The 11417-nt window shown below is 43.8% G+C and overlaps 1 protein-coding gene across 1 annotated transcript in view; it reads left to right on the forward strand.

Moving 5' to 3' along the window:
* The window catches only part of WDFY1 (WD repeat and FYVE domain containing 1), a 47835-nt gene extending 37259 nt beyond the window's left edge, over window positions 1–10576 (forward strand). The window contains exons 9-12 of the mRNA XM_068544343.1: window positions 4807–4908; window positions 6516–6646; window positions 8159–8267; window positions 9058–10576. Of these exons, the coding sequence (XP_068400444.1) occupies window positions 4807–4908; window positions 6516–6646; window positions 8159–8267; window positions 9058–9117 (402 nt within the window). The 3' untranslated portion in view covers window positions 9118–10576. The remainder of the gene's footprint in view (window positions 1–4806; window positions 4909–6515; window positions 6647–8158; window positions 8268–9057) is intronic.
* Window positions 10577–11417: the final 841 nt, after the last annotated feature.

Raw genomic sequence — 11417 nt, forward strand, 5'->3', positions numbered from 1 at the left:
AAGGTGCAGACAGCCCCAGCTCTTACTGGCTATCATCTGACAGGGTCCTGCATGTCACTTTGCGCTGCATTCACTACTCATTGGAGAGTTTCCACAGGGACAAGCGATACACACAGCCAGGCATTTAGGCTGATTTTCACAGAGAAGGGCAAGGAGAGGACGCGGGAGACAGTCCGGCACGCCCAGGGAAGTGACTGTGGGGAGGAGCTCCGAGGTTGCACACCTGTCCTGGGGTCCCCGAGACACGCACCAGGGGCATAGCTCCTCTGGGAAAGTACACCTCTGTTCTCTGCTTTTATTTTACACTGACTTCTGTTCCCCTGAGCCCATGTCAACATAGTGTTCTTTTCAGGAGACCTGAGTTCTAAGTGCCTTAATTTCCCTGAGTCTCCGTTCCTTCTTCCATAAAGTGAAATAGCTGAATGAGATGACGTCTAAGGTCTCTTCCAATTCTTTAGACAGACACTCTATCTAAGCAATCTTTCTGTCTTTTTTTCTATTTTAGATAATGCTGCAGTGAACATTTTTGACCTTGTCATTGTGTGATTGTTCAATTATTTATTTCAGACAAATTTCTGAAAATAGACCCTTTGGGTCAAGGATATGTACATTCTGAATGCTTTTTATAGATGTTGTCAGATGATTTCCAGGCAGGATTTCCATTCTCATCTCTGCCAGCGCAGGTATTTATCTGTCTTTTCCAAGTGGCGTTTAAAACCTGTGACGTAGATAGCGGAGTTGATTCCAGAGAAGATTTTAGTGTGAGGGGTGTTAAAGACTTATGGTTTAACTTCAGAAACATTTATTGAGCATCTAAAGGGTGGCCCTAAAGTCTGGAAACTTAGGTGCATATGCATCATAAATGGTACTGCATTGCAGTACATACTGTATTGCGTGATGTCACATGATGTGTTCCGGGTGCTGTCCTTTACACAGCGTGTAGGTCAGTATGCTGGACACCTCTGTGGTGGATCCCAGGCATGAATGCAGCATTCCCACCCACCCCTGCATGCGTCTGCTTTGTGTTGCTTCTAATTACTTGTGAGTCTGATTCTCACTGAATAAACTTGCATCTTTAGCATACCCTAGGGACGTAATCAAAGGGGTTCAGTCTATTTAAAAGAAATAGCAATATTACTCACTTCCAGACTTTATGATTACCATGCTTTATACACAAAGATTCATAACTGCAAGAAGCTTGTAATCTGGTGAAGGAAATAGACTACTGTATAAATGATAAAATGCAGTCCGTCATCTGGAGAAGTACCAATTGCTAGTTTTTTAGTGACCTTGTAAGACAAGTCACATAGAGGAAATCTTGATTGCATGTCTGCTGGTTAATTTCCCTTTTTGAATTGTCTAAAGATCTTTTGGTAAGGCTTAGAGTAACTTGTTATTAAACATATGTAACATTGGCTCGATATTACAGAATGTGTAATACTTTCTTTGCAAAGATTTATTTGAACAGTGTTTTATATTTATCATCTGCTAGTTACATGCAACAGTGGCAGCTAGTATACTGTTCTATTTCCTAGACTCGGCCTGTTGTTTTTCAGTCTTATTCTGTGTTCCCTGGATCGTGAGGGAGGAGACCATTGGGGCCTGATGCTACTAGTGGCTCTTGTAAGGGTTTAACCACTTGGATTTCAATCCACTATTCTCATCCTTGGTAAGTTCTTTTAGATGTAGAAAGTAGAAGCAGAGTTCTTACCTTCAAGGTTATGTGAGTGTGGAGTTTATTTGTGCCTCTAGAGAAAGAAAAGACAGTCCTGTCATTCCTGTGGGGGTCACTCGTTTCCTTGTAGTCACTTATGGAAGAGTACCCCAAATCATGAGCACACAGCTGGTAACACGTTTTGCTCTACGAGCTTTTCTGTCTCAATGGTTGGCAGTATTGGTAGGAAAGAAAATTATGTCAAAAACATGCAGCAATTTTAGTAGGTTTTTTTGTTTTTTTGTTGTTGTTTTGTTTTGTTTCTACCAGCTGAGTAAATATTAGTGTAAAAGTAAGCAGCCTCTGATCTATTAGATTCTGAACTTGAGTTAGGGTTTTGGACAATTTGTAGGACTTCTTTAGGCACAGGCCTAGAGGATTAATCCCAGATTCTCTAGCCCCACGGCGTTTGCTGGAATTTCTTTCTGAGTCACCTGGAAACACTGACTGGAGTGTCCCCAGCCTACAGCGGCTGTCGGCCACCACACTGGCTGGCTGGAAGCAGATCTACCTCCCTGCCAGATTGTAATCAAAGGGACTCCTTTCTGGAAGTAGGCATGAAACATAAATGAGCAAGTAACAATAATTAGAATGAATCCTCTTGAAATGAGAAGTTTATTTGGAGCTGGTCCATCACAGAATGGATACTGACTGTTTTATACATCAGTGCAAAGTAGATGAGCGCAGCAATTAGCAGCAGCAGTGCATTGGGGTTATTCTTGTTACATCATCTTCGTCCAGATTAGGCAGATGGAACAAGATGTAGAAAAGAGAGTGAAACAGAAAACTTGATTAATGTTCTCTTCAGCTCTTCTCAGCATAAAAGAAAACTTTGTCTCCTTAGAGAATAAGCATTTAATAGGATGGTTCATGATAGCTTACACCATAACACTTAATTCTATTAAAAGAAACAAAGTTATGGGTATTTCTTATATCAAAATATGTTCCAAAAAGTCTGTTTATTTCTGAGTTCATTTTCTCATTTGTTATCTCAAATTATTTTAAGCATATTTTTTCTTCCCTCATGCCCCTCTGCCTTCCAGATCAGCAAACTAATATTCTTTCCTAACCCTTAGGCAGAAGCATGCTTCCTGAGGGCAGAAACTCAGTCCCCATTGGTTGTCATACTCCAGAAACATGTTTGGAGACCCTGACATGTTGAAGCGAAGAGGACCATGTCCAGAGGCTGTGTAGAGCGCAGTGGACGAGTGCAGGGCTGTGGGCTGGACTCTTGGGTCTACTGGGAGCTCCACCCACTAACCAACCATGGACAGTCGCTTCAATCTCTGAGCCACAGTTTCTTTGCCTGCAAAATGGGTAGAATGTTGCTCTGTATCTCCTAGGGTTGTGTTGAAAATTAAGCAAAATAAGGCATATAAAACCCTTGGCACACTGCTGGACTTATAAGGCCCTCTGTATATACCAGGCGTTATGCAAAACATTTTGCAAATGTTGTCCCATTTAATCCTCACAGCCTTATGCGGTGTACACTCATACCTGAATATCACTGCCGTGAATACGTTTTTGCGTTCATCTCGTTCCACGTGACTGTTCCTCACGTGGGTGGTATTGCAGGAGTTACACTGGCGTGTGTCACAAACATAAGACTAGACAGTGGCCCCTGCTTTCCTTCCCCCTGCCATTTAATGTCCCCACGTTGTTGGCAGCAGGGCCCGTCGTGTCGTCGTAATCACCGTTTCTCCTTCAGGAACATTGTTCACAGGCAGTGTTTTCAAACCACCTTCTCTCTTCCCTGGTCACAGAAACAAGTAATTCTACATTGAGTAGTAATCTTCCTCATGGAGGTGCACATCTCTTTATCACTCTTTCTGTCCTCCCTTCCCATTTCCAACGTTAGCCCAGTTATTTAAAGAAACCTCTCCTCTGTCTCAGCCCACTTCATTCTGTTTGTGAGTGCCTTACCCCCCAACCCCTGAAAGAAGGACCTTCGTAATGGCTGTCCTATACAGAAATATTTCTAGTACAATGTCTAAAATAAGAAATAGGAAAGCCAAAAGTTTTGATGAAATAGGAAACAAAAAAGAAGTTGGGACACTCATTCTTTAAACCAGCAGAAGTCCCCTTTCGAATCTCTGTAAAGCTGACCATCTTCACTGCGTACTTTAGAAGGATCAGTGTAGGTCAGTTCCTGTGGTTCTCCCATCATCTCCTCTTATCAGATACATTTTTCTTGAGTGTTAACTTTCAAGATCAAGAAAAGGTTATTTCTTACTTCATGACCTTTGGTTTAATTTTATGGAAATAGTATTTTCTATTTTTACTGCACGTATATGATGATGCATGATTGAGGTTAAAGAGACTTTTAGCAGGTTCAGCCTGCAATCGAATACAACTTGTAATGTTTTGTTTAGAGAAATATTTTCTAAGTTCTCAGTGAAGTAATTTTGAGGCCTAATTGCCCTGTTTTAACAAAAATTCACTGAGCGCCTACCCTGTGACAGGCTGAACGTATTTAAAGATGAAAAGACCAGTGAATAATCCATAGGTTAGTCGAAGGGGCTGGGGGGAGGAAACGTGCATAAAGAATTGCAGTGCAGAGAGATCACTGCTCGAATGGGGGTCTGCAGGCTGGCTGTGCAGGCACAGGGAGGGAAGGACACCCACTCACGGGAGCTGGGAATGGGGGCGGGGCAACTAATCTGTCTGACATAATGCCCACCCCGAAGAACTCCTGTTGGTCACCTTGTGACCCCACAAGCCTTCCCAAGTGGTAGTTCGTCAGGTTCTGCAAGAAAGGATTTTGCTCAACTGGATATAGTTATCAAACAACTTTAAAAACTTTGGGCATAAAAAAGAAATACATGAAGACAACTCGTAAGAGTTCATAATGCAAATTGAACTCCTCCCTCCTATCGATAGATTACAAATGAACAATCCTGAAAACATGGCAAAAATGATAAAGATTATTCAAAACACAAACATAATATTGAATATGGCAACAGCTATAATATATTGAAGAGTTCAAAAAAAGGATAACCCCACCAAGGTCTGGAACTGTCGTATTAACTTCTGACCACTCAGTGTAAACCTGCAGCTGCTCAGATGCTGGGTTTCACTTTCTCCTCCCCCAGGCTCCTCAGTGGTTAGAAAGTGATTCTTGTCAGAAATGTGAGCAGCCCTTTTTCTGGAATATAAAGCAGATGTGGGACACGAAGACACTGGGGTTGAGACAGGTGAGTAGCCAGCGTCGAGTCCTCACTGGGTTAATTATGTATTTTGCTATTTACCTGATTAATCTGTCATTTTGTTTGGAATCACACTTTTCCCTGTAAATGCTGTTAAATCCCACCTTTGTGGTATCGCCATCATTGTGTGACTGACAATGAGCAGGGCCTTTCCCGGGGTAATTGTGAGACTGTTACCGAACTATGCCCTTGCTTGTCCTGCACTGGAAAAGCCGGGACGCGCAGAAAACCCTGAGAGCCTATTCGTAAATAGATGAAAGAGTTTTGAGTTTAGGACTATTACTTGTTAAAGTCAGTGTTTGCACTAGCCCAGCACAAAATCAGAATGAACTAGGGCGTCTAAGCCTAATGCTTGCACAAACAGATAAAAAGTAACAGATTAGCCCTCACTGGAATACTCTGACACCAAGAATTTTAGATTATTCATAAATTGTTCCACGTAAGTGTACCTGGAGCATTTCTATTAAGCATGTTTCAAGTATGTACTGTTTTTTATTTTTTTTAATTAGTTGAAGAAACATGTCCCAAATAGCCTACAGATTTCAAGGAAGCGCTTATCACTGGGTAGTCACGTAACACTAAAGTTCTACAAAAAACATAGTTCTGCAGTAGCCTTGAAGGTAGCCATTCATTCAGATTGCATATGAATTTGTGCAGGTAAGTGAAAAAGAATGCCAATTTTATTCCTTTTATTACTGGTTGCACCTCTCTAAGGGGTTGACGGAAAGTTTGTGTGTGTTAATAAACTTTCTTTGACTTTACTTATGAAGCTACTCTACAGCAAGGTCAGATATGAGACTGGCAGGCAGTGCAGGAATTGTTTCCGCATTCATAACATTCTAATGCTCGGAAACAGCACCCACATTGCATCCTTCGCCTAGCTTTCGCAACGCATGTCTGGTGGTAACTGGTGTGTGAAGTAGTCTCTACTTCAAAGGAAACATGAAGAATTAATTTTAATCTTATGAGTTAACACCTAGTGGTAGAGAGAGGAAAGGTGTGGGTCACAAAGCTTTTAGTGGTTTAAAAATATATATATGTTAAAATTAGTAGTAATAACTGGGCTATTTTGGAATGTTCTTGGTGCTTATTTCCAGAATCACAATTTGAAAGATGAAAAGAAATAGCACAACATGATTATGGGTATCTGTTTCTTAATGAGGGCAAATTACATTTAAAACTTTATATCAAAACTTTTCTCCGTAATAGGAATACATTTTTCCCTCCTGAAGTCTCTAGCCATTTGGGTTCCTGAATGAGCTTGAACTTGGTCTTAACAATGTTGTTTATGGTCGCCTAGGCAGGTAATATGAATGAATAAAAACTAGTATTTGACCAATAACAAAGCAAAGATATTTGGAAATCCTCAACGGGTGTTGACATTGTCTGCCTTTGGTGTGTTTATTGATACATTGAATGGGGGGTGATTATAATTCGAGGCACATTGTTCCAATCCCATTTCCCCTACTCTGAAGTGAGGCCACGGGCATTAAAGCAAAAGGTAAACTCCTCCCTTTCCTCCTTCTGGTCCCCGAAGCATCACTGCATTAAAGCAAAAGGTAATTTCCTCCTTTTCCTCCTTCTGGTCCCCGAAGCATCACTGCAGGAAGTGTGGGCAGGCTGTCTGTGGGAAGTGCAGCAGCAAGCGCTCCAGCTACCCTGTCATGGGCTTTGAGTTCCAGGTCCGCGTCTGCGATTCCTGCTATGACTCCATCAAGGACGAGGAGTGAGTGTTTGCTTATCTTTATCTTTTTGTGTGTCCATCTGCAGTGGGAGAGCCTGAGAAATGATACAGGTACATGGTTGACCCTTGAACAACACGAGGGTCAGAGATGCAGCCCTCCGCGTAGTGGATAATTTGGGTATAAAACGAGTTGGCCCTTCCTATCCACGGTTTTGCGGATCATGTAGTGTTGTGGTATTTACCGTTGAAAAAACTCCGGGTATAAGCGGACCCATGCCGTTGGAAGCGTGTTGTTCAGGATCAGCTGTCTTTCTGCCCACTCGTTTATCCCTTTCATAAACAGTTTCTAAAGAGAGGATTCTGCCCTAGCTTTATGACTTAAGACGAGTTTCTCCCAAACACTGTGAGAAATGATGCAGCTAAGACCAGTCTGGCCGCAAGCCCCCGCGCCACTCGGGATGCTGTGAGGGTCAAGGCCGCGTGCACGCTGATGGGTGGCTGAGCTGGCGCCCTGCAAAAGCGCCCCCGCTTCCACCTGTGCGCACACACGCGTGGAAATTTTATTTGTGGGAAAACTGGAGACCCATGTTCTCTCTTCCACAACAATCTGACCTAGCAATCTGTTCTTAAATAACTATTTGTGTGTAAGACAAGTCTGTCTGTCCTCCATTCTGTCCTGACTCAGGCAGATCCATTTGGACAGAACCAGCATTTTCTTTTGCTCCTTTCTTTTATTTTTATTTTTCTAAATTTTTGGCTGCGTTGGGTTTTCGTTGCTGCACGCGGGCTTTCACTAGTTGCGGCGAGTGGGGGCTACTCTTCGTTGCAGTGCGTGGGCTTCTCATTGCGGTGGCTTCTCTTGTTGCGGAGCACGGGCTCTAGGCGCGCGGGCTTCAGTAGTTGCAGCACGCAGCTCAGTAGTTGTGGCTCACGGGCTTAGTTGCTCCGCGGCATGTGGGATCTTCCCGGACCAGGGCTCGAACCCGTGTCCCCTGCATTGGCAGGCGGATTCTTAACCACTGCGCCACCAGGGAAGCCCTCTTTTGCTCCTTTCTGAATCGTCTTTGAAAGTAGCAGACGGACACACCTTGGTGGAGGCCCAAGTAGGAAAGCTAGTGCGGCACCACTGGTGTCGGTCCGTGAGCTGGTGATGGGGCCTGAGCTGCTGCGGGCTTTGGAGCAGGGTGAGGGTCACCGTGCGCAGGAGCGCTGCTTCTCGCACCAGGGTTCCGGGGGAGCCTGCAGCCTGGGATCTCATGCAGTGTAGTCTTGTCCTGATGTCTAGGAAGGTACCAGCCTTTCCACTAAAAAAAAAAAAAAAAAAGAAAAAAAAATTTGGTTATTTTGGGAGTTTTAGAAAATCTTTTATAAAACAGTCTCGCAACTTATCATGCTTTCCATCATCCTTTAATTATAGTTTTCAAAACTGTAGCCACATTTTTAGGAGCGAATTTTGACACTGTTATCGTATTTCCTCTCTGTTGCTAAGAAAATTCATCCCTTACCTCTAGAAACAGTGGGGTGAGTTTAAATGGTCTCTTTTCTCTCTGTTAGTCGGACTTCTCTAGCAACCTTTCACGAAGGAAAACATAACATCTCCCACATGTCCATGGATGTTGCTAGGGGCCTGATGGTGACCTGCGGGACCGATCGCGTGGTGAAGGTAACCTGCCAATTAGCACCTCAGTGTAGACTGCTCCACCGTCATGCTATGAATGTGCATAAGGCATTTCTGATTGGCAAGCTCGCCTTGCCTTTTGATGAACAACCTATAGCCACGTGGAAACCTGGAAACAAACTGCATGTTTGTGAGTTTCCACGCCCTTGGTGGTGTCTCCCTCGGCCACGTCAGTCTCTCCAGGTGAGCCAGTGAGGGCCTGGCACACCTCTGTCACTGTCTGCACTGAGCCAGCCCCAGGGTCCTCCCTCCCCCTGCCCGGCCTTAGCTGACCCCTTTCTCTGATCACCCCTTCCCTGGCTATTGATCCTTTCATCCTGGGCAGAAGGCTTCCCACGTATAAGAAATAACCACACGTTTTTTTATTAAATCCCTGGGTGGCTAACGCAGGAACTGAAAGTAAGTTAAGTTTTATCCTTAGTACCACTCTTGAGTTGTAAAACTATGACATAGTTTATTTCATAATAAAAAAAAAAAAGGGCCTTTCCCCAGTGGGCTTTTTATTAAAAATAAATTTATAGTAAAACATCATTATGATGTCATTTGCAGGTGTCGAGAGAGATACTGCTTATAAGCTTTTTGCATATTTTAGCCGACCACGCTGTTTCGTCGCTATGTAAATCTCGAGAAGGTTTTGTAGGGAAAGCAGAGAATGAGTTATGCTGGCCCCTTTGAGAGTGTAACAGCTGTCTGTTCTCAGCGCCAGCAGCGCCTCCTGGGGGGCCACGTGACCGTGACCGGTGCTGCGTCTCCAGGCCTCCCCCTTCTCTTGCAGATTTGGGACATGACGCCCGTGGTGGGCTGCAGCCTGGCGACTGGGTTTTCTCCACATTGATCCGGGAGCCGGGCGGGGTCTGCGCCTTCCCAGCAGCAGCCTTCACCAAACACGATGCTTCCCTGTAGCTCCACAGTCACTGTCACGTGGATGGACAGCAGCCACTAAAAAACAAGTCAACGTTTCTAAAAAGAAAAAAATGTAGAGGTGTGTTTTGGGGCATTTGTGGAACTACCCATGGAATGTAGCGGGTCCCCGAGGAGTGGAGTTATTTACTCCAGCGAGACGTCCTCGGGAGTGGTGAGCTGACGTGTGCCGAGGCAGTCATTTAGCACGTGAGAGTTTCGGAGGAAAAATACCGAACGGAAGAGTTAAAGCCTAGAACTTTCTTCAAGCAGTTCCAACTACAAACACACTTCCCCCCAGGCTTGCTGGGCCCGCAGGGGCTCCCATGCTTTTCTGCAGGCAGAGCAGGGGTCAGGGGAGGAGGACTTGTTCTCTCCCTTGGGGGGTGCAGTGGGACTTAGGAGCCCAGAGACCCTCCTCGTCTGCTGGCAGTCTGTGAATATTCTCCACCCCTAGTCACTGAGAAACTTCTTAACAATATCTGTCCTCTCCAGGCGGTGCCACGTCTGCTCTTAGTGTGTGGCCCGCTTCAGTTGTTTCTCGTCCCAGCCAGCATGCCGTGGGCGAACTCTCAGATTGTCACTCAGTGAGCTGTACAGTTTCTGTACTAACCAAGGCAGTCCACACTCTTCCCTTTCCCCCAAATGTGCTCTGAGGACAAGACGTTTCTATGGTGCTGCTAACGCGGGACTTGCACAAGCCGCCTGACGCTTTCTGACTGCAGTCAGTGATGACTAATGGAAAACCCGGCTACCAGCATGCCTGGGATGGGGAACGGTCAGTCCATTCCATGGGACAGCCCAGTCCTCCTAAAAGACACAGTCTGTTTGCAGCTCCAAGATGAGCCCCCGTGATACTGTGGCAATTTAATAGACACCTCAGAAAAGAACTCCAAAGCTTTTTAAACTAGGTTGACTTTTAGTTATAACTTATTTCATAGAAGGAAATCGGTAATCCAGAGCAGTAACTGTTAGCCAGGTCCTGCACAGTAATTCCTCACTTGTAAATTACTTTCATAACAATTAGCAAAATCTGTTGTATCAAACGGCATTTTAAAAGTTTTCGGCGGCTTAGTACCAGGATGGGGAAGAGGTAGGGAATGGGGAGCCTGTCTTTTAATATTCAAATATCTATTTGTTTTTAACAGCAAAACATGTATCTGTTATTTTAGGGCTATGGAAGTGAGTGGAGAGAAGTCGACTTTTTGTAAGGACAGATTTTAAAATAGATAGCAAAAGTATTTTTGTTAGTCTTACTAATGGATATTGAAAAAAACTACTGCATCGCTTTTGGGGGATCATATCAAGACAACATTGTTCTGTATGATATAACTAAGGGACTAAATATTTTAAAATAACAGCTGTTAATTAAAATGTTTTTTTTAACATCTTTACTGGAGTATAATTGCTTTACAATGGTGTGTTAGTTTCTGCTTTATAACAAAGTGAATCAGCTGTACATATACATATGTCCCCATATCTCCTCCCTCTTACGTCTCCCTCCCACCCTCCCTATCCCACCCCTCTAGGTGGTCACAGAGCACTGAGCTGATCTCCCTGCGCTATGCAGCTGCTTCCCACTAGCTATCTGTTTTACATTTGGTAGTGTATATATGTCAGAGCGACTCTCTCACTTTGTCCCAGCTTACCCTTCCCCCTCCCTGTGTCCTCAAGTCCATTCTCTGCGTCTGCGTCTTCATTCCTGTCCTGCCCCTAGGTTCATCAGAACCATTTTTGTTTTAGATTTCTCCATATATATGTGTTAGCATATGGTACTTGTTTTTCTCTTTCTGACTTACTTCACTCTGTATGAGTTTTTTAAATAATAGTTTGAGACAGGCAGTTAAACTAAGATGTCTTAATGGCCAAGTGGCACAAATAAGGAAAGGAAGTCAGGCACATCATGTTCTAGAATGATCTGCAGTAGAAGTCGACTTTGTTGCTCCTTGTAATTTTTGTGTCATATCACCTGAAAAAGATGTTTTCTTTAAAAATTTTTACTAGGCCCTTTGCATAATGTCTGTTACTAACATAATCCAGAAGAAAATTTGAGTGATGGTAACTTGAACGGCAGTGTTGAATGTTAGGTTAGTTTAGTCAATGGTTCAGCTCATACAAAGGTGCTATCCTGGGGATTTTATGAAGTCCTGCAAGGAAAATAGAACATGATCTATTCCTTGCCATGTTGAAGAGTGCTGAACTGTGGTTTTGCTTTCCTTTAACCTCTGTAAAATG

The sequence above is a fragment of the Eschrichtius robustus genome, chromosome 5 (genome assembly GCF_028021215.1).
Source record: "Eschrichtius robustus isolate mEscRob2 chromosome 5, mEscRob2.pri, whole genome shotgun sequence".
In the NCBI taxonomy this organism is placed as follows: domain Eukaryota; kingdom Metazoa; phylum Chordata; class Mammalia; order Artiodactyla; family Eschrichtiidae; genus Eschrichtius; species Eschrichtius robustus.